Source organism: Lactuca saligna, chromosome 5 (genome assembly GCF_052625555.1).
Source record: "Lactuca saligna cultivar CGN05327 chromosome 5, ASM5262555v1, whole genome shotgun sequence".
In the NCBI taxonomy this organism is placed as follows: Eukaryota; Viridiplantae; Streptophyta; class Magnoliopsida; order Asterales; family Asteraceae; genus Lactuca; species Lactuca saligna.
Genome location: NC_136421.1, coordinates 284,297,159 through 284,321,583, shown reverse-complemented (window position 1 = coordinate 284,321,583; position 24,425 = coordinate 284,297,159). Strand labels below are relative to the sequence as shown.

Below are 24,425 nucleotides of genomic sequence, written 5' to 3'. Positions count from 1 at the left end.
GGGCCAAAGTCAGTGGGCAGCCCGTTAGCAAACCTATCAATCTTGGAGAGTTCAGTAGGCACCAAGTAGGGGAATAGCTTCATCCTCTCGGTGAATGCGGTGGCATACTCATCAACACTCATCTTTCCTTTCTTCAGGTTCTGAAACTCATTGTTTAGGTCTATCAGATCTATCTCCGAGCAGTATTGAATTTTCAACTGTTCCAAAAACTCTTCCCACGACATCCTTAAGGCTTCTCCTCGTGGCATCGTATCTGCCAATAGCTTCCACCAGCTCAAGACTCCAGTTTTCAGCTGTCTTACTACGAAGACAGTCTTCTGTTTCTCGTTACAGCTGCAACTCTCAAACACCATTTCCATCTCAGAGATCCAATCCATAATCTCAACCGGCTTCGGGCTTCCTGAGAGACTTGGTGGTTTCGCACCCAAGAAATTCTTGTACATCCGCCCATCCTTGTTGTTTCTCCCTTCTGGGCCATCCCTTTGCTCACCTTGAGTCCTTACTTGACTCACTTGGCGGCTGTAGTTCCCTTCCTCAGATTGCTCGGGAACTGGCTCCGTCGGTTCAACATGTACGGTAGGTTCGTCCCTGTTCAACATTTGTCTCATTTCTTCCCTTTGTTCAGCTAACATAGCCCGAATCATGGCTTGAACTCCAGCCATGGTGACTGGCTCAGGCGCAACTTCTTCAGCAACAGGTATTTGCTGAACCACTGGGGGTTGGTTTCGGTTCCCATTCGCATTTACGTTTCCGCTACGGGTTCTTTCCATCTTGATCTCTACACCGAATAAGGTGAATCTAGATCTTAATTTAGGATTGACGTCTTAAATCATCCTTATCACCCCGAAACGTTTATATGCTAGTTCTAATATCGTAGTTAAACGCTTAGAATCCTAAACACATAAGGTTTCCAGATCCGGTCGGCAATAGACCATAGATCCGAACAAATCATATCATGCGCAAAGCATTTAGCACATAAAAGCAATTTAGGCATTATTCCTAAAATAAGCTAGTGCTCACACCTCACAATCATCGCTTAGCATTCTAAGTTTAAGTCTAGAAATAAATCCATATTCCTAGTTCTCTTAAACTAATGCTCTGATACCAACTGTGACATCCCCAAAATCACGGCCAGAAAAGACCGATTTTGTTTATGCTTTATAAAAATCAGAGTACTTCATTTTATAAAAAGGTTGCGGAATTTGTTCCCAGAAAAACATGGTAAATACGTTATTAAAACATTTTCGAAGAAACGTATTTATTTCATTTTAAAATGTTTGGGATGTCATCGTTAATACCGAAACATAAGCATAAACAGAACTTACAATGATTTACACTAGTGATCTACATCTCTTTTAAATCTCTCAGTGTAATGTCACTTCACTTCGTCACCTGTGATATACATAAACTGAGTGGGTCAGGTTGGGAAACCTGGTGAGTACATAGGGTTTTCAACCCACAATAATATAATTACTATGTTCAATCAAACAATCAACCCAATTACCCATCCCCATTATCTTCTTTACTCTTTAAGGATTTAACCTAAGAGTCATCTATCCTGCATTCGTTTATTCCGAAGTCCCTTACCTCTAGGGTTATAGGACTGACACTAAATCCATAGCTGCCAATGTTCGTTCATAAAGCACTAATTCCATAGCTGCTATGGTCTATTCATCAGGTACTAAATCCATAGCTACCAGTCTTTATCTAATAGGTACTAAGTCCATAGCTACCAATGTTCAACAGGTACTAAGTCCATAGCTACCAATTCCCAACAGGTACTAAATCCATAGCTACCAACGTTTAACAGGTACTAAGTCCATAGCTACCGGTGTTTGTCCCATAGACACTAAGTCTATAACTGCCAATGTATCATCTTCTATCTCTCATCATTCATCTACCCATCTCATACCCAACATATTCGTATATATAAAATACGTATACAGCTTAAATTCTTTAAAACATGTATAAAACGTTCATCCAGCATAGACAGCAAGTATTCAGATAATATGCACACATAGCACGTAGTTTATATAAAATACTTCATATCTATGTGTAAGATGAAAGGGACTATGCACTCACCTGAGAAGGTGGTGACTCGGTACTCGGACAGCGCTTCGTTTACTTTAAAATAATTTCCTTTGACGAAACCTAATATTATCACCACTAGATTTTAGTCTAATATTACCGTCACTAATTATTAGTCTTATTATTATTATTATTATATAAGCGTTTAAACAATACTTTCCAACTACTATGTACAGACAGGGGACAGACATAAAACACCGGAGGGCAGGACCATTTTGGCGTATAGCACTTCTGAAATCCAACAACCCTATGCGGCCCTTTAAACCAGATTCCCCGTACCGCGAGTAGTTAAAAGATATTATAACGACACTTATATAAGTCATAATAATAGCTCAAATATTTTTTATAATATTATAATAACAATACTAATTTTAAATATAAACTATATTTAAAATAGGGTAAGCATAACTTACTTTCAATGGGATTTTAGCTAGGAGTCGGGCTCTACAGGGGCAGAACTTCGTCGCTGAATCTTTCTAAGAAAGATTCGTGCAGCGCTTCAGCGCTCACCTTACTATACTAAAACTACAGAAAGAGAATTCGAATCACGAGGGACCGAAATGCTCGGGGGATAAGGAGAGAGAGACTCTTGAATCAAGAGAATGGTGCAAGAAATATGAGAGCCCAAGGCTCTTATTTATACTAATTGAATTTTCAAAAACTACCCTCCATAATTATTTAATGACCTTTTAGTTATATAAACAACTAAACACCCCTCTATAATACTATTTTAAATGGATTTAATGATATTTGTACTAAACTAATGTCGAAAGAACTCAACATTAGTCTTATAATGACCGCATCGTCGATACCTTTCTAATGATATATACATATGTATATATATGTGTACGTATACATGATTTATACTTTATTTTAATACGTAAATATGCTATTATAATTTGTAACTCGTTCATACGAACTCCGTTTTTGACGTTCTTTATATCCACGCGTAGGTGGAGACGTACTCTACAACTTTCGTTTAGACTCCGTCGGCTAATTTTGACTTTATTTTTAAAGTTATATTTTTAACAGGCCGGGACAAGATTGGTCCGTTAAAATCTCATAACTTCTTTATCCGATGTCCATTTTCGTCTGTCTTTTTTATCGTTATGCTACTAATAACGAGATCTTCGATTCTTGTTTAGGTTGTGTCGGCTAAAAATCAATCGATCTAAAATTCGAATTTCGGGCTGTACATCGCTAATCTGAAACTTCGAAAATTCATAACTTCTGCATACGAAGTCAGATTTGGGCGTTCTTTTTATCGATGTTCTTAGTTTAACATATTCTACGACTTTCGTTTAGAGAGCTAAGGATAAATCTCTCTCTATCATAAATTTACTATTTACGCTTCCCGGCACCGTGCCGGTTCCGACGCGAAACTTCGACGGGTCATAACTTCTTCGTTATAACTCGGATTTCGGCGTTCTTTATATGTACGGAAACCTTGTGACATATTGTACAAATTGGTTAAGATTATTTATTCTAAATAATCTTTTTGTCGAAAAGTCGTTTTTTGACCCCTATTGCCTTTAAATTGACTAGCCCGGATCTGCGGGCGTTACACGAAGTCCATCATTACCAAGGCTTATAGAATATATCTGGTGAACACGTAGTCCGAAACATCTGGTAAACACTTAGTTCAAAAGTAACTAGTGAACACACTTAGTTCAAAATACCTAGTGAACACACTCAGTTCATAGATACATAGTGAACACACTCAGTTCAAAATACCTAATGAGCACATAGTTCAAAAACACCTACAGGTTACGAGCTTACTAGCGTTCCATCGGACCATCTAGTATCGCCCATGGTCTTCATCTATACTCCACTAGATGACTGGATCACTGACAACATCGTGTTATCACAAAACAACTATTTCATCTACCCATGTTTTTACCCAACACATTTTGTAGATATAAAATACATATACAGTTTAAATCATTTAAAACATGTATAAAAATCTTTCACCCAACATAGACAGCAAGTATTCAGATAATATGCACACACAACACGTAATTTATATTAAAATACTTCATATCTATGTGTAAGATGAAAGGGACCATGCACTCACTTGAATAGGTGGTGACTCAGCACTCGGACAGCGCTTCGATACTCTCAAAACGATATTCCTTCGATAAAACCTAGTACAAGTACCACTAGGGTTTAGTCTAACGATAACCGTGACTAATTAATAGTCTAACTATTATTATTATTATATAAGCGTTGAATAACACTCAATATAACTCATAATAATAGCCCAAATACTCATTATAAGTTCCTAATAATGTTACTATATTAAAACATAAGCTATACTAAAGATAGCGTAGGCATAGCTTACTTACAGCGGGTTTTTCGCAAAACCGGGCTTCACTGGAGCAGCGTTTCCAAGCCGAAAGACCCTTTTTCTCGGGACTCCGGGAGTCTCGAGGCTTCCTTCGGGTGCTAGGTGGTTTACCTAGGCTTTAGGGAGGGTTTGGGAGGCTAGAGAGAGAAACTAGAGAGAGAAAGAATGTTGGAGAGGTGTGAAGAGAAGTGAATGCCCGACACCTCTATTTATAGGAGGCCTGACTGGTGGACTCGCCAAGTCTGAGTCATGACTCGTCGATTTGGTCCATGTGGTGGCCTTCTGGTGGTGCCACGTGTCCAATTCTGGTGGTGCCACGTCACCCCCTATCGCGTATCAGCCCTCAAACTTAGAAAAATCATAACTTTCGCATACGAGCTCCGTTTTTGACGTTCTTTATATCCACGCGTAGGTAAAATCAAGATCTAAAACTTTCGTTTAGAATCCGTCGGCTAATTCTCGACCGGTCTTAAATTTAACAGTAGGAGGCGTAAAGACTGTTAAATGACCGCGAAGAATTCATAACTCCTTTATACGGACTCCGTTTTCGTCTGTCTTTTTACCGTTGAGTTCCTATTAATGAGATCTTCAACTCTCATTTAGGTCGCGTAAGCCAAAAACCGCTCGAACTAAAATTCGAGTTTCGGGCCGTGCACTGCTAAGTCGAATCTTAGAAAAATCATAACTTCCTCATACGAAGTCAGATTTGGGCGTTCTTTTTATCGACGCTCTTAGTTTAACATATTATACGACTTTCGTTTATATTGCTAAGGATAAATCTTGGTCTATCGTAAATTCACTATTTATGCTTCCCGGTGTCGTGCCGGTTTTGCCGTAAAACTTCGACGGGCCATAACTTCTTCGTTATAACTCGGATTTCGGCGTTCTTTATATGTACGGAAACCTTGTGACATATTCTACAACTTGGTTAAGATTATTTATTCTAAATAATCTTTTGTCGAAAAGTCATTTTCGACCCCTATTGCCTCTAAATTGACTAGCCCGGATCTGCGAGCGTTACACAAAATCCAGGTCAAAGTCAACTGAGTTAAACGAGTTGACTCATTCAGTACACTGGGCATACTCGATACGTATGCAGGGGGTACTACAAGGTTGACCATAGTCGGGGAGCTGACCACATGCACATATCGTACTCTTTGGTACACCCAACATACTTGGATGCCCTCAACTTCATCCATTAAGTGCTTAATCCTTTAGCTCTTATGTCCAAAATCCAGATCTAGACCCTAAAAAGGTTTCCTTAATCATAAATTTTCCAACTTTATGGTTTTGCATGGCTCTTAAGACCTTAACATCAAAAACCCTAGCTTCTTTACCCATTAAGATAATCTTGATCATGCATGGAAAGAAACTAATGTCCAAGATGACATTTTTATTAGATAACACACCCTAAAACATCTGAAAGGACAACTCAAATGTCTTGGAGTATTCCATGCTCACAAAGATCAAGATTGGAACAAAAAGGTGTCAACTTTAAGCTAAAACTAGATCTAAATGAAATACTCATCAAGGTTAGTGCTTTATACCTCCAAAAGATGCACAAAGGGAAGTAGATGTTGGATCTAAAGCCTTGAGTGAAACACCACAACCTCAAGGTTTTCCCTTATTCTCCCAAAGCTCTAAAATGACACCAAAAGGCTCTTCAAGCTTCACAAGAAACTCACACACTTTAGGGTTCTGAAATGAAAAAGGGGGTTGAAGATATGAGGGTGCATGAGGCCATAAAGATGCTTAAATAGGGTTCATACCCTAAAAATTAGGGTTTGCACCCTGGCTACGTACACCCAACGTACTCAGAGTACACCCAACGTACGCAAGCAATGGCCAAAATTACAAAATTGCCCCTTAGGGACAATTTTGCAAAACAAGCACCAACCAAGTGTTGAATTGGAAAATACCTGAAAATCAAGATGTTACATGTTTGCTGGATCCTAGCTCAATAATTCATCCTTTTTCCTTCAAAAGCTCCCAAGAGCACCAAAAAGAGCTTCAACAATGGATGGAAGAGATTAGGGTTTCTTCAAGGCTTGATGAGGCTGATGGAGGCTAAGGATGTGCTAATCCTAGCCTCATCATTCCTTTAAATAGGAAGCAACCCATAAAATTAGGTTTTTTTTTCCATCAGTCGGTTGCCACATTGTGGTGGCTAAATGAAACCCGCGTTTTAATATTGACTTGCCACGTCGTGGTGGTCCTTCACCACGTCGTGGCAGCCCTAAATATCAAAAAGAGAAATAATTACAAAGTACCTCAAAATCCGGATGTTACAGTCTTCTTTTATTTAGGACAGAAAGTCATTAAAGCATCACATAATGGGTCAGCTACTTTTTTTTTATGGGACCGATTCAGGAGATGGGTAAGCAGTTTCTGACCAGGTCAGATAAAATTACCATTTATCAAACACACTGAGCGGAACGATTCAACCAAAAAGTACTGACCAGACCTGATCAACACGATATCAATTAACCCCTAAGTATCATCCATGACTTCAATATCATTATTTCATGCTTAAAATTTATAATTGTTAAAATTTATTTAAAAATCCCGAAAAAGCTAATAAAATTACGTGACTTAATTTTAGTTTAATTATGATTAATTTAAAGTGGATAGGCAAGGAGACATTATATTTATTTAATAGGCTCCAAAAGAATCCCAATATTTTAGGTCAGTTTTCCGGTTAGTCTGAATTTTTTTTTAAATCCCGATTACTTTATATTTTGTCCAAATTATCGAAACAGTTTCAATAGAAAATGATAGATTATCGTATAAAATTAGATAACTGAGACTTTTCTGTTCAAAATAAATGTTTGGATTAAAACGTAAACTGACCCAAAATATTAAGATTTTATCGGAGATTTCCCTTATTTAATATTATGTGTTTGAGAAATTTTTAATGTAATCATAGTTGTTTAAATAATAGTGTAAATGAAAGATTTAAAAAGAATCATACATTTATGGTTAATTTTTTTTGGAACCGTTCATTTTTATTAAAAAAACACTAGCTAGAAGCTAGAAAACACACATTACAAATAAACATAAGCTAAATTTGGGTTTTGAAGCCAAAAAACTCAATTCAATCTAGTTTTCCTAGATCTATTGGAAATTGAAACAAATGATCTATCAACCACATCATAAAAATAGAGCAAATTACACAAATGGTCCCTATGATATGGGGTAATTTGCGTGTTTGGTCACTAACTTATTTTTTTTAACTTGGAAGGTCCCTACTATTTGTTTTTGTTATGCGTTTGGTCCATACTGTTTATTTTTGTTACGTTTTTGGTCCCTATCTTACCTAAAAAGACTATTATTTAAATAGGAAAAAATGATGAGGTAGATAAGATAATATGAGTGGGGTGGGGTTGGGAGTTTGTTTAAATAAATAAATTAGAAAATCAATGACAAAATAGTCTTTTTAGGTAAGACAATGACCAATCACGTAACAAAAACAAACAGTAGGGACTTTTCGAGTTAAAAAAATAAGTTAGGAACCAAACATGAAAATTACCCTAAACCATAGGGACCATTCGTGTAATTTACTCTAAAAGATATTGGATTTCCTAGGTATTACCGTTCCAAAAATAATGAAATTTCTAAATTTCCAAATACATTGAAACTCTGTCATCACCATTGTTTGTAACGTCTTGCATTGTCTACTCGTCAACCTACTAGAATCACACCATGTAAGTAAAGACTAAATGGAGATCAGGTCAGTGATCTGGAATCCCCACCAAACCGCAACACATTTTAAATATCTCCAAGCTCCACACAACATGTAAAAATGTGATCAATCGTCTCAGCTGCATTAAATAAAACGAGACTTAGAATCGAATCCAAGACAATACTGCTATTAGAAATTATCTCTCTAGTGGGAATGCTATGTAACCTCATCCTCCATAACAAAATATTCAATTTAATTGGAACCCAATTAATCCAACAAATCTCCCTATTCCCTGTAACAAGCATACCACCATCCAAAAATGGTCGAGCTGATATCATGTAACCACCCCAACCTATCCGAGGAAGAATCCAAATGAACCTTCTGCATCAACCTAAGAAGGTCAACCTAGTTATATGTATAGTTTATTTTTAAATGTAAAATGCTAAGAATGTTTTTCTGTTATAAACCCAAATTTACTTTGAAATCTACTAAAAAAGAGTACATGATAAATTGGCTGTGCCGGCAAATTGGAACATGATACAGCACCTAGACTCTAAATATAGAAACTTATTATTAATATGAAAAACACTTATATATGTCGTCATTAATAGATGAAAAGGTAGTGTTGAGATGAATAAAACATTACGATATTTTATATTTTATAAAAAAACAAAATATTTTACATGATAATAAAAATGGAAAATATTCTTAGAAAAAACATAATAATCAATCATTGTATAATATTTAATCAGGTCTCGGTAAATAGTGTATCTACGTGTATTTTGTAATTTTCCGCTTGTTGTTCATGTCGTTTGGTTGGCATTTTCATTTAATAGCATTAAGGGGGAAATATCTATCAACAGCAAAGCAATGAAAAAAAGAACAATGATTGATAAATATTCATTTATATATTATAATATATTTCAATGATTGATGTAATATTAAATTAAAACAATATCCAACCGTGACTCAGTTCCTTATCATCATTTTATCTTTTATCTATACACGTTCACGTTCACACACAAAAAAAAATAAAGCTCTGGTCATGCTCTTTTGAAGAGGGATCCCTAGCATTTTGATTATTTCAGATTAAACTACTCATAATAGAGCATAGAGCAAGGAGAAACTAAATATTCTCCATTATTATTTCAGATTAAACATTGAATGACAAATCATTCGATCCTTTAAAATATTATTAATTTTATCAAAATCAGATACTTATCGTCACTTCACATTGATAGGAAACATGGACCGAAGCTTCCCCCCTGATTTTTTTGTTAGAAATAACCCTTACTCTAAACTTTTTATACATATTTAGCCAAAAAAAATATTAAATTTATGTTGTGGCCCCCTGCTCTCTGATTTTCATATATATTATACTTTCGGCCTCCCCAAAATAAATGTTCAAGCTCCGTCACTAATAGAAAGATTAGTAGTAAACAAAAGGTAGAAGGATATTTAATTTCTCTAGAGGGAGTGATGTCAAGTTTGTCACACTAAACCTGACTCAACGCACAACGCTCGTCGAAGCAACATCATCTTTAAGCTATATATTGTCCGGAGCAAAATACCAAGGGTTTCAAAATATTCTTCTCATATGATCTTCCGACCAAGCCATATGTTTGTTTGCAGATCTGGAGGACAAACATCTTTAAGTCGCTAGTAGAACTAGGGTTTTTCAAAGCCACCACTACTAGGATTTTTAGAGCCACCGCGATGGAGAGCTGGGTCTGTTCGTCGTGAGGATTTAGGGTAACGGCTCCGATGAATAAAAGAGGGAGAAAGAGTGTGACAACCTATCTGAAACCATACATTTATCATCGCCGAAGATATTTGTTTGTCGGTGGTTGTTTTACAAACCCTGAATCGACGAACGGGGAGGACATATTTGGTGAGCTGAGGGGGAAAGGTGGCGATGATTCAGAGACGATGAAATGAAAAGGTGTCGATATCCGACCAAAAGGGCGGTGTCAACGGTGGTTCATGGAGAGAGAGAGGGAGAGAGAGAGAGCTAGTTTATGAAAGATGGAGGCTACTGGTTTGTAGGACATAGGAGGGGATGATGGGTTAGATTTCTTTTATTTAGGATATAGTTAAATAGTAAATAGAAATGAAAAAACAAATATAAATGGAAAAATCTGTCATTATAAAAGGTTTCAAATTTTTTGGACCAAACTCGCAGCAAAATCAAGGTTTTAGACTAAAATAGCAATTTTCAACAAACCATATGGACCATTTTATAATTTGTCTTTTGTATATAAGATATTGAACAAATGTATGTATTTGGGCTCATCTGCGTTGAATCACTATGTTTAATCATTTCTAGGTTCGTTATTGTATGTGTGTTTAATTATTTCTGGTTTTTGTATATGTTATTATATCTTAGATTTTTTATTTTTGTCTGAGTGTTTATTTGGAGAGAGAGAGAGAGAGAGAGAGAGAGAGAGAGAGAGAGAAATAGATAGATAGAAAGCGAGAGGAGAGTAATATTTGTCGGATTTTATTTTCCGGTAACTGAAGTTTCACCGCTTGATCATTCCAGATTTCGGCGACTGCTCCGACATTGAGTAAGTGTAGGTAGGGATGGGGTGGTTTCTTTTTGCTTTTTAATTAAAAAATGTTAAAGAAATAAAAAAAAATGGAAAAATAAAATACCAAGGTAAAATGTGTCATTTTAAATATTTTCAAAAAAAAATTGGACCAAAGCTGCAACAAAAATCTTATTTATGACTAGTGGTGCTTGTCTAAAACTTTTTGGACAAAAGTGACAATTTTCGGTTAAACACAAGAACCACTTGGTTCGATCTGGTAGAAGACCATTGTTTGTTTCTTAGGGTGGTTTCGAACCAAACGATTAAACTTATGTTTTACGATTATTATCATAATGGAAGCTTGAGGTCGTTCTTCCATGGTGCATGAACTGGGAACCGAGAGGCAAAGTGGGGAGCTAGGTACGACGTTATACTAGGCATGACTCATGCTCTCTCATATCTACATCATGATTGTGTACTTGTTATTTTACATGGAGATGTGAAAGCCATGAATGTGTTATTGAGTCCGAACCTACTACCCTACCTTGGTAATTTTAGGCTGGCTAGACTTGATACGAAAGACCAAAACCAGAAACCTCAATTGGCTCCCACTCTCTCACTCTACCACTTATTAAACCTCATACATAGTCTCCAACTATGCTCCTCATTTACCAGTCCCAACGCAATGGATGAGTGAGCTCAAGCTTCCATTAGGATAATAATCGTAAAACAAAAGTTTAATCCTGTGGTTCAAACCCCACCCTAAGAAACAAATGATGTTCTTGTGTCAGATCGAACCAAATGTCTTGATTTTAGAAATAATGGTAGCATGTGAACAACTTTAACAAGTTAGGTGAGCGAATTCAACTACCGATTTAAATTACTGAAAACAATGGTATTATGTGAACAACTTTAACAAGTTAGATGGTCGGATGTGAACAAAAAGAAAAGAAAAAGAAATACCTGAATGTGAATAAAACCAATAGTTCATTACCCTCCTCGGGAATTATCATTGCCACATATATGTTATGTAAGCTGTAATTTGCTACAGCCAGTTATAATGATCATATGCGAACACTTCTAACCAATTCGCTACTTAGATGTGTAAAAAAAATTACTCAAATATGAACAAAACAAAAATATATTTTTATAATAAATCAAATTTTCTTTTTATTTTTATGAGCCGGATTACCCAATAAGAAACTCACAAATGCGTATCATCTTCGAGTATCAATTTTTTTTTGGTAATTATCATTTTTTCTAAAATTGTGCAAAAGTTAAGGTTTTTAAATTTGGAGCTCTATCTACAAAATTACCGTTGGAACTACCGAATACATAAAAAGTCAATATAGTAAAAATATTCATATTTTTTACGAGACAAAATGTCCAAAAATTTTAAAAATAAAAAAAATCAAAATATTTTGTTTTCGTAGGTCTAACATTTGAAAACACCAAAAAAAAATCACATTGTAAATAGTAATTTTGCAGGTTTGACCTAAAAAACTTATTGTTCACTAATTAGTTTTTTTTAATAGTAGTAGGGATCTTCAATAAGTATTTTCATAGCAAATGAAAGTTTCATACGGTGTAAAAATAAAGTTTTTTTTTTCACAGATTTTACCAAAAATATGATATAAAATGTTGTAAACCCTGAGAACTACTAGAACTACTAATATCAAATCCAAAAAGTTAAGATTAAAAATGTAGAAAGATGACAACCAATGTAATTTAGTCGTTATAATGCACTTAAGTTCCAAATTTGTCAATGTGCTATAAGAGGGGATTAGAGATAATACAAGATAGTTGTTGATTTATGTTATCTCCTATATTTTAATATTACTTTGTTACTTTATTGTATATCTATGTATTATAGATAGAATGTGGAATACATGAGATCTTTAAGGTGAATTCTATAAATCACTATATGGTATCAGATTAAGGTTCCGATTCTCCTTCCAAACTTACATCATGACCACCGGCGATTCTTCTTCTTCAACTTCAGATTCTCCTCTGTCTCTAGCTACTATTCTTCACATGATTACAGTCAAGCTTTCTCCCACCAATTACTTGCTTTAGCGAAATCAGATCCAAACTTCTTGCTTATCATAAATTGTCGGGCCACATTGATGGTTCCTTATCAACACCTCCTCCAACAAAACCATCTGATGTTGCTGGTGTTTGTGCTCCAAATCCTGACTATGTAGCATGGCTTGAAAGCAGATCAAAAAGCTTTTCTTATCATCTAAGCTTCCTTATCCGAAGTCGCTATGGCTGACACATTAGGGTTAACTACTGCCCACGAGGTATGGAACTCTCTCCAACGAGACTATCGACATGATTCTCAAGATTGATGCAAACACTCAAGGATACTCTTAGACAACTTCAAAAAGGTTTTTCCACTGTCTCTGAGTTTAGTGCCAAGTTCAAGGGCCTTTGTGATCATCTTTCTGCAATTGGTCATCATGTGAATGAACTTGACAAATGTCATTGGTTTCTCTGCGGACTTGGAGCATCATTTGAAACATTCTCCACCACTTATCGAGCAATCAAACCTACTCCTCCTTTTCGTGATCTGGTCTCACAAGCAGAATCACATGAGTTGTTCCTCACCTCCATTCACGACTCATCTACTCATGTTGTTGCCTTCACTGCAAATCGGCAACCCTCATCAGCCTCTCATTCTCGTGGAAACACCTATTATGGTCGTTCCTATAGTTGTGGACGTGATTCTAATAATGGTGTTCGAGGTTGTGGACATCGTCCACCACATTGTCAACTTTGTAGGACCAATGGTCATCACGCAAGCTCCTGTCCAGATTTGGCATCATATGCTTACCAAGGTCCCGTTACCAACGCAAATTTGGCTCAAGACTTTCACACCCAGTGTCATGTAACTAATGACTCACCTGACTGGTATGTTGATTCAGGTGCAACAACCAACATGACTTCATCTCCTAAATCATTGGATTCAACCACATCTTACACTGTACGTGATCATGTTGTGTTTGGAAATGGTAATGCTTCTTCCATTTCACATATTAGTAAATTAACTAATGATTCTCTCGTTGATGTTTTATTTTCTAAACCATTCTTTGCCATTCAGAATAGAGCAACAAAGGAAATCTTAGCAAGGGGGAAATGTGAGAACGGGCTGTACATGCTTAAGCAAGGACATCAAGTTTTTCTTTCTAGTTGAAAGTCTTCTACATTACGTGCATCTTATGAGTTATGTCACAATAGATTAGGGCTTGTTGCATTTGATACTATTAAGCTATTGAATAAATTGGGTGTTTTATCTGCTACTTCTTTATTACCAAAACCACATGTTTGCTCTTCATGTCAGCTATCTAAAATCAAGAAATTTCCCTTTCAACCTAGTGCTAAAAGATCCTTACATGTCCTTGACTTAATTCATTGTGATCTTTAGGGACCGACACCCGTCCCTTCTAAAGACAGATACAATATTATTTCATATTTTTTGATGATTTTTCGCGCTTTACATGGTTTTATCCATTAAAGTTGAAGTCCGAATTCATCATTGTTCATAATGCTTTTCTAGCATTTGTTCAAACACAGTTTTCTTGTAAGATGAAAACATTTCAAAGTGATGGGGGACCGAGTTTGCTGTAACGCCCCGGGTTTTCTCGGTATGTTTGTTTATTTTAATTTAATTATCCTTGTAACCTTGGGTTAATTTATTTAACCAATGTCTGATTTCTTATGTTATTGGACTCTTTTGATCATCTTGTAAACTCCTTTTATTGAAGTCCATGGGCTATGGGCCTATTTGCAAAGTCCATCTAGTTAATAGTACTTAATGTGTAAGTTGAATCATTTGGAACACACACAAGGAAAACACTCTAAACCCTCCCTCTCTCTCAAAAATCGTCCATCTCTCTCTCTTTGGGATCAAGAGCAGCCAAGGGGCTGTTTGGAGCTTAATTCTTGTTCATTTCCAGCCTTGATTCGTATTGGTATGAACCTCCTTATCCTTTCTTACAACTTGATTCATAACCTTGTTCTAGTTTTAGGATTTCATCTTCACTTCTTCTCCTTCTTATTTTATTTGTAATTGTATGTTATACATCATCTCAAGATCCTATCTTCACCCCATATATGGTGGATGATGGATCTAGGGGATTACATGTGGCAAAAGATCATGGAAACCCTAAAAGGGAGAATGATGATTTTATGTGCTTATGTTTATTTTCATGTTGATTATTATTACATCCTTGTGGCTAAATGAAATCCTAATGATCCCTAACCCTTTTTAGTACCACCATTAGCATGGGGACTGAATTGGGATGATGAACACATCTTAAAATGTGTTTCAAAAGGAGAAGGATGGATAAGCCAAAAAGGAATCACGGGTGGCTACGATTCTGTTTTCCATCAGATCTGTAGTCATTTTGTAAAAATCATATCTGGATCTCTAGAACTCAAACGGACCCCAAACCAGATCCAAAAGTTCACAAATTGAGTTGGCTAACTTTCTTAAGCAGGCCAACCTCACTGATAAGGGCTTTATCTATGTGAAATAATGGCATCTTTTCTGTTAGGTCTGATCCGGGTCTGTTCTGATATGTCATTTTGTTTTCATCATTTCTAAGTCTTGGAAAAGGATCCAGAGTGATTCCAAGTTTCTATATGTTACTTATATTATGAATTTAAGATCTGGAGAATATGGGGTGTTATTTCCAATTATAAATTGGTTAGAATGGATCCACACTCCAGGTCAGTGGGCAGTCACCAGCTTTTGCTAGTGCTGTGATTGTCCACAATGTGAATTTTATATCTGGAGTTTGAGAGATGATTTTCATTCAATTCCAACTCTGAGACTTTCACTTGTATGTCCTTTAATTCTCTTATTTTTTTTTTTGGACGAATTCTACTCACAAGTTGGGTAGAATTGGCCAACATCACTTGACTGTATTGTTGGAGACAGAAGTGATACACCATTTTGTAAAATTCATATTTAATTCATCTTTTGGAGTTAGAGTGAGTTCTTTATATTTGTGGAATCCTAAGAAATCATAGTTTCCTATAAAATTTAGTTAAAGCTATGTTTCTGTTTTATATTTTGGAGTAAATCCGTTTTAAACAGCAGGTCTGTTTTAGAGACCTTGCTGTGATCACTCTTTTCTCAACTCATAGCTTCATTACTTCTCCATTCTAACCTTTAGTCCTTCTTAGGTGAGGTTTTGAAGTTTGCTCAAGATTGGTAGCATTATTTGATTGTTAGACATCCTTAATACTCACTCAAGGTGAGTTCTCTCACACCGTTGTATTGATGATTGTGTTTGCTAGTTAGCTCGTGTGTGATTATTTGAATTTATTATAAAAGCATGCTATATAAGTATTGTTTTAATTCGTACATGTGCACTGTATGTAACTAATTATGGATATGGGGACACCACCAAAGGATACGGATTTACCGGTGCGGTGGGTAGGTAAGATCACCAACGTAATACTCTTCGTGAGGTGCGGTGATTAGGGCCAAATATACGGGATCTTCCCGGTGCGGTTCAAACCTACAAGTCCTTCTCGTAATATAGACATTGATTCGTTCTTTGCCTTTATCATTATAATTGGAAAATGGATTAGGGCTAGTAAATATGAATGTTAGTACAATGTCTGTGTTTGAATTCACTAAGCTTCGTGCTTACGTTTTTCCCTTATAACTTTTCAGGTGTTAAGATTAAAGAGGCTAAGGCTTGACATGGAGCATCGGGACATCGCTACTAGTTATTTTGTTGGGACCTTATTATTATTATTACTTCCGCACTTTATTTTATATGATTATTAAGTTGATGCATTATGTTATGACTATTTCAGTTGTTTTAATTTAATTTAAGATGCGTTTTAAAAGTTTAAAATTTTTGAAAAAAAAAATTGGGTGTCACATTTGCTAATCAACATGTTAGAACTCTTTTAATAAAAAATGGCGCGCATCATCGTTTATCATGTACTCACACCCCATAACAAAACGGTCAGGCGGAATGAAAACACAGACACGTCACTGAATAGGTCTTGCTATGCTTTTTAATGCAAGTGCACCTGCTTCTCTATGGGTCAATGCTTTTAGCTCAACAACCTACATTATTAACCACCTTCCTTCCAAGATTCTTGATTACAAGAGTCCATTTGAGTTTCTTTATCATTCCACACCAAAGTATAATGTTTTTAAAATGTTTGGGTGTCGAGTTTTCCCTTACTTACGCAAATACTCTACAAACAAGTTGGCACCTCGAAGCATCTCATGCGTTTTCATTAGATACAATTCTCAATATTAGGGATATCGTTTCTTAGACCCATCATCAAATCGTATTTACACCACTCCTCATGTTGTTTTTGATGAACAAAGTTTTCCTTTTGGTGACATCACATCTGAATCTGATCCAACAAAATTGGTTTTCTCAACATTTGAAGACTTGGCATCATTATCTCTTCCACACAAAACATCTGATGCCTCATCCACTTCAGTAGTTCTCTGTATTCTTTATGTCACGCACCTGAAGTTCCCATTACTGTTCCGGTTGTTTAGTCATCACCATCGGTTGATATTGATCAATCAATGTTAACAAATGCTGTTGAACAACCCTCACCAACAACAGATGTTGTTACACAACCTTCGCCAACAACTTTGCAATCTCCAGTTTCTCCTGCTTCACCTATATTCACGGGTGCATTAACTCAACCCTCTTTTTCGGTTCATCCTATGGTCACCCGATCCAAAGCAGGAATTTTTAAACCAAGACATCTGGTTTATCTAGCTTATCTCTAAAAATCTCCATTGCATCAAGCTTTATTGCTACTAACGAACTACGTGGGTTTAAATCTGCTGCAAAGAATCCCGCTTGGTTACCCGCCATGTAAGACGAAATGAATGCTTTATGCTCCAATAATACTTGGGACTTGGTCCCTCAACCAAGTACCTCAAATATTTTTGGTTCTAAATAGGTTTATCGCATAAAACACAACTCGGACAGAACAATGCAACATCTCAAAGCTCGCTCGATTGCACAAGGTTTCAGTTAACTTCTTGGGATAAACAACACTCACACTTTCAACCCTGTAGTCAAAGCTACTACTATTCGTATAGTTATATCTTTAGTTGTGATGCACAAATGGCCCTTACATTAATTAGATGTAAATAACGCCTTCATAAATGGAAAGCTAACTGGTACAGTCTTTATGGAACAACTGTTGGGTTTTATGTACTACAACACTCCTATGGTGCATATACAATCCTAATGCTTTGGATCTAAGTTTTATTTAGTTATACATGCAATCAAATATCCAAAGCATAAAGCCTACAACTGGCATACAATTTGATACTTGAATCATAAATGTAGATTAGATGATTACCTCTTTGTTGTAGCTTGATGTATTTGGCCTTTAAGACTTAGCACCCTAAGTGTGATGCCTCAAACAAGTCACAAACACCATGAACAAATAAAGACTTTAAGAGAGAGTTTCTAGGCACCAAAATTCATCTATAGCATCTCCAAGATCACTAGTGTGTCCATTTTGTGCATAAAGGGGTTACATATATAGTGTAGAATCCAAGAGTCTCATGTAACCCTAATTCTTACACTTAGGCTTATTATCCATCACTGATGTTGACTAACTCTTTATGGATTCTTACATAAACTTAGCCCATCATGGATCAATAAACCAAACCATATGTATCACTAATTTACATAATTAGTCCCCGTTAATTTAATTAGTCTCTTTTGATCACTAAATTAATTCCAAATTAATTCTTGATCAATACTGCTTAAATAATATGATTTCTCAATTAATATATTATACTTATAATATATTAGTAAATCATAAAGAACCTCTTTCTCAAATATCCATCCTATCAAATTGTCTTGGTGAAGGCAACCAGAAATGGACCATGTGTAACGCCCTTGTTTCTAGGCTAGGCATTAATATTGATGTAATAGTCTAGGTTAACCTTTGTAACTCATTTTGAAATAATAATAATGTATTATTTGAGTATTATGTGTTTTATGCTTAATTGTGTGGCTTAAATGAATTAAGAATGAAAGTATGCATAATAATAAAATATTAGATGAGCGTAATATCTATGAAGGAAGTTGTAGTAGTCGTGACAAGAGTTCCGGATATATAAAGAATGCCAAAATTCGAGTTAAAACAAAAGAGTTATAACCTGTCGAAGTTTTGCGACAGAACCGGTACGACATTGCATGATGTAAATATTGAGTTTACGGTAGAGCAATATTTAGCCTTGTGATCCAAACGAAAGTCGTAGAAAACGTTAAGGCGGCGGAAGCAACAACGCGAGTGGTAACAGCGGCGGCTTAAGGCGGCGGCTTGACGTTCGCAAGGTGGCAGAACGAAAGAAAAAGGAGACACGGAGCAGCTCCGACCGCATCTTCCCAGTTGCAACGCAGTGGCGGTTCACAACAGCAACATCCGACACCGTGGCGGATTATTCCGACTCCTATGGCGGCTAGGAGGCTGACGGACACACCTACGGTTGGCAGTAGATGACATAGCAATAAAACCGAACGGAGAGGAGAGGAGATCCATCGCCGGGAGCAGCAACAACGACCAACACCAAGGCGTTTCTTTTTCCTTCCCGAAAATGGCTAGCGACGGCGGCTGGAGAGGAGTTTAAAGGTGGTGGCAGCCCTGCGGTTACTCTCATCCATTCTCTGATCGGAAAAACGAAATGAAAGGAGGAGGCGATTGGGGAGCCACAAGGTGGCGCAGCGGCGGGAATTGTAAGGGTGGAAGTGGCTGCCGGCGAGAGGTTCTATGGATGGAGGGATGCGGCTGTGAGAATGACGACTAGGGTTAGGGTTAGATCAATATATACCCGATACCTTTAGACCTTTTCCCATAATGTCACAAACAGTCCCTCCCTTCTCATTCCTTTTCAAATTCAGCCCATATTTTACCCTTCCAACACCTGCCAACTAAATATATTACAAATTAGGTCCGAGATTTACAATGCAGCCCCTATCTTCTAAAATCTTTAGAAAACTAATCCATAATTTATCTTTTTAAACCCTCAATTCCCAATTATGACATTTTCAACCCTCTCTTCTCTTTTCTTTCGAATTAAGTCCCAATAATTACCACGGAGCCCTTGCCTTTAAAAATATTTACAAACTGAGTCTGGAACTTTCACTTTAATCCCTGCCTTCAATAATATTTACGAAACCAATCTGAAACTTACACTTTTAACCCCTAACCTCTAAAATCATGTCAGTTAACTCCTCGAGACCATCCTTTGATATATTACTATTTATTTTAGGGCTACCATTCCATCATTAATTTATTTATTTATCTAATAAATAAACAGGGTGTTACAACGTGCATAAAAAGAACGTCTAAATGTGATTTCGTAGGAGGAAGTTATGATTTTTCGAAGTTTCGACTTAGCGATATGCAGCCCAAAGTTCGAATATGAGATCGAGTGATTTCTAGCTGAAACAATCTAAACGAGAATCGAAGATCTCGTCGATAGTAACGCAACGATAAAAAGACAGACGAAAACGGACGTCAGATGAAGAAGTTATGAATTTCTAACGGAGTTTCTTGTCCCAGCCTACTAAAAATAATATAATAAAAGTTAAATTCAAAATTAGCCAACGGAGTCTAAACGAGAGTTGTATAGCATAATCTCACCTACACGTGGATATAAAGAACGTCGAAAACGGAGCTCGTATGCAAAAGATATGAATTTCTGAAGTCCAGGGCATGAACTTCCACATGTGTTAGAGCTCACGACGTGAGCACAATGTTCACGACGTGAGAAAGTGATGGACATCTTCCAAGGAAAGTGGCCATGATGAACGTAGTGACATATTCGAGCTCATGATGTGAGCGTAGGATTTCAGCCTCCTATAAATAGAAGTTGAGTCCAGCCGTTTATGGTTGCCAGATCTCTTTTCTCTCACTCCGTATTACCTTGATTTACGTGCAAGTTATACCCCCAAAGCCCCAATATCATCCCGAACCCGAAGCGAGTCCCGAAGCCCTGAAGACCCCGAGAAACAGAGTTCCCGAGCCAAAACTCTACCCGCGAGAAGCCCGGTGTGTGAAGATATCCCGGATTCATCGAAGAGTTACTGCTTTTAGAGTTGTAGTGTTGTCCGATAATCATCTTATCAGGTGAGTGCATAGTCGCTTTCACATACACTATTTTAATATAGGTATTGATGAATGTATTAGATATATGATATGAGTAAATGTGTAGTTGCTTTCTAATAATACACATATATGAATTATACTCTATGAAATAAGCGCTATGTGACTATATGCTATTTGTTATGTGGTATGAGTATTGAATGAATGTGTTATACAGGTTTTAAGCTGTATATAAACAAGTATATTTTATCTACAAATATGTTGGGTAGAACATGGGTAGATAGCGATGTGTGATGAAATAAAAATGATGAGAGGCCTCGATGTGATTATGAGCTAGTCGTCCAGCAGAATATGGATGATGACCACGGATATTTCTAGACAACTCAGTGGAACACTGACAGGCTCATAACTTGTAGGTGTAGTGAACTTGGGTGTTCATTTGTTGTATTCTATCCCCCTCATGGTTGCCTTAATACATTCATTTCTGAGGAAACCCCTTTGCAGTAGTGTCTGTCCCGATAAAAATCCTAGATTAGGTCCCTTGTAATAGTTGTTGTCATAGGGACGTAAAGTGAGGATAACGAGAATGGGTAATCGGGTTATTGTTGGTTGGTAAAATTAAATATAACTATTTATTGTGGGTTAAAAACCCTATATGCTCACCAAGCTCCCAAGCCTAACCCACTCAGTTTCTTTGTATTACAGGTAGTGGCGTGAGAGCATAAGTTGGAGAACTTGTGAAGATGTTTTTTTTATAGACCAGTAGTTGTATATAACTGTGTAAGGTCTATGTTTTATTGTTTATGCTTTTGTGTCTGTATCGGAACATGACATCCCGAGTTTTGATATATAATGAAAAATATTTATTTAAGAAATGATTTGATAAACCTTATTTTATCATGTATTATTATGGGGACAAATTCCGTAACTCTTTTAAATCAATGGATTTACTCTGAAATTATTATTTTCAAAGCATAAATGAAACTGGTCTTTTCTGGCTGTGAATTTGGGGATGTCACACCATGCTACTCTCGGGTCAAGTACATACCAATTATAGTTATGGGCTTAGACACCTAATCCAACAGTCTTCCACTTGGATACGTCTAATAACTATAACTACAAGTTCGACTTAAACACCGACTAGCAATCGTAGCTCTTAAAAGTCGCTGTCGAACTCTGACATAGTCAATGACGCGTCCATTAGATAAGGGATCATATATTCCTCCATTCTATAAGATATCATTTGGACTGATACTTGGATTATAATCATTCTATTTGTCCATCTGTTATTTCCTGATTTCCGATTTATGACAATTGACTAATTGAACAAATCAAATCAGTCAAGGCTTGGCCAAACGCTTAGGGTGTCATCACTAAATCATCGAGGGGCCCATATATATATATCGCTTTTATCCCTCTAAGGGTAAAAGGAATGGATAAACTTAAACTCATATGCTTGCTATATCTACTCATCAAATCACACACAACAATACATTTTATAACACCAAGTTACTGGTGTGTTTACGCATCATCAATGTAAAACCGATTTGTAAGATACAACTCACACGTCTCTGTTTTAAGAATATAAGATATTATTATCTCACAAGCATTCATGATAAAATCCATGAAGTGATTCAGATGAGAGTTGGTTTAATCATATACTCGAATCTTATTCCAGGAGTACTCATGAACACTGCAACAAACTTGTGCTATGTATAAAACACCTAAACAATCTACAATCAGATTCATGACAGTCTTGTCTCAATACCTACTTCCAAAGTATGATCGACTATGGATAGAATAATCTTATTACTCTGGAAGTCAAAACATGCAAAGTGAAACAAAAGAATAATCGAATCCAATATGGTCTCAGAACTTATAAATATAAATAAAACACCTTTTATTTAATCACCATATTGACTACACATTATTTATTGTATAATGTTTCGATGAATTAACTTAATACTTGAATTAAAACAATATTTATATCATGCTCCAAGCATGCACACTACGTTTGCCTGTGGTCCTCTCTTTGTGAAATAGATCAATGGACAACATTTCAATGATACTCATTTCACAATTCCAAATCCTTATCGTAAATGTAAGAATACCAAATTATTTCCATTTGCTAAAATTTGTTAGATTCTAAAATTATATGAAATGATCCTCTTGTAATGACTATGCACAAAAGTCATAAAGACTTGGCAGCAAACATTACAAAGTATTCCAATGGAGATCAATTCCAAGGAAACGAAGTCTCATATTCAAAGTACAATCATTTGAACATCCTTCTTGCATTAAGTTTTCTAATCTTACATAGACTTTATTATTAACTTCCTATTATGGTAACATTTCCATATTCCCATTTTGACTATCACTTCTGAACAAGAGTTACCTCTTCTCAGAGTATGTCAATATGATCCTTCAAAAATTTACACTTTACTTCCAACTGTCCATGAGCAACCAATCTTTGGTAAACCTCCGATTGTCCTTGAAAATTGCTTAACCATTATAATCGTATCTCATTCTAGTCCCTTTTCCCTTTTAATCCCCTAGTAATATGGAAAATTAGAATAGATTAATATTATAACTTATGTAATCGATCCTATATTCGAAACATATGGAATACGATTCATAATGTCTTACATAAAGACATGTTACCTTACCAGTCTTTCGCTATAATATTTCAACATATAGAATGTCCTTATGTTGAATCATTTCAACAAAAAATTCACATATCTCCATGAGTAAATTCGATTAAAATCTCAATCTAAGCTTTTAGATTCGAAATGAAGTATGAATTCCTCTGCCTTAATTATAACAAAACAACTTTTCAACCTCTGCAACTTTGCAAATCGGAACTTCTGTTTTCTATAATTAACATTGCTAACTTGCAACAGTTACCATTATGATTATGCTCCCACTATCATAACAATAATTTATTTAATAGCATAACACTTATGCTCCCACTAGCTTTGACATGTACCCATAAATTAGTTAGACTTCTAGAAATCAATACGTGTTGACTTTCTTACCAAAGTTCAGATTTCTAGTACAAAATGCTTCGATAAGACTTTATCTAGGCTTCTCAAATTCATACATATTTCTTTAGATAGCTCACATGTGTTTCTAAACAATTTTAGAACTTACAACAATAAGTCCCAACTGTTTAGATCTTTTGCCATTTCTCACAATTTGAACTATGAAGAAGGATGTCGTAATCATAATCGAATTTGAGAATGTAAATATCACAATTACTATCTCCTTAAAATCTAGTTAGTGAAAGCATTTCCTCATAATCATTTTCATGAATTGGAGAGAAACCTTATGACACTTAGATTTTATGATGTATGTGTTCCTATCCATGTGAATTTGTCATAACCATAATCACAAGACATGGTTAGTGAAAAATCCAAACCCATATGGACTGAACTTGTTCAATCTTAATTTCTTGCCAGCTGGCAGCACAAGGGCCTACCATTTCTTCCAAGTTGTTATGCAAACAATTGAGCACTCATAGAACTCACATGCATTGTCAACTTCAACTGGAATGGGCACTAAAACAAAAACATGTCAACACAATAGGTTACAAACCTCAAGTCGTGCGCTAGTGATTAACAATAGGTTTTCTCTTGATTATTTCTTGAAA

At 36.1% G+C, this 24,425-nt stretch overlaps 1 protein-coding gene and 1 long non-coding RNA gene across 2 annotated transcripts; both read left to right on the top strand.

The window, feature by feature from the left end:
* The first annotated feature begins 12,998 nt into the window (after nt 1-12,998).
* Nucleotides 12,999-13,844, top strand: LOC145046805 (uncharacterized). Its single transcript, XM_078995065.1, has one exon. The coding sequence runs from the start codon at nt 12,999-13,001 to the stop codon at nt 13,842-13,844; it is 846 nt and encodes a 281-aa protein (XP_078851191.1).
* A 662-nt stretch (nt 13,845-14,506) lies between these two features.
* On the top strand, nt 14,507-16,455 carry LOC145045555 (uncharacterized). Its single transcript, XR_013681847.1, has 3 exons — nt 14,507-14,622; nt 15,842-15,912; nt 16,338-16,455. It is a non-coding gene; the product is annotated as an uncharacterized LOC145045555 (long non-coding RNA).
* Nucleotides 16,456-24,425: the final 7,970 nt, after the last annotated feature.

What these genes read in the sequence shown, in the direction of transcription:
- LOC145046805 (XM_078995065.1), top strand. Translation starts at nt 12,999, where the DNA reads ATGCAAACACTCAAGGATACTCTTAGACAACTTCAAAAAGGTTTTTCC.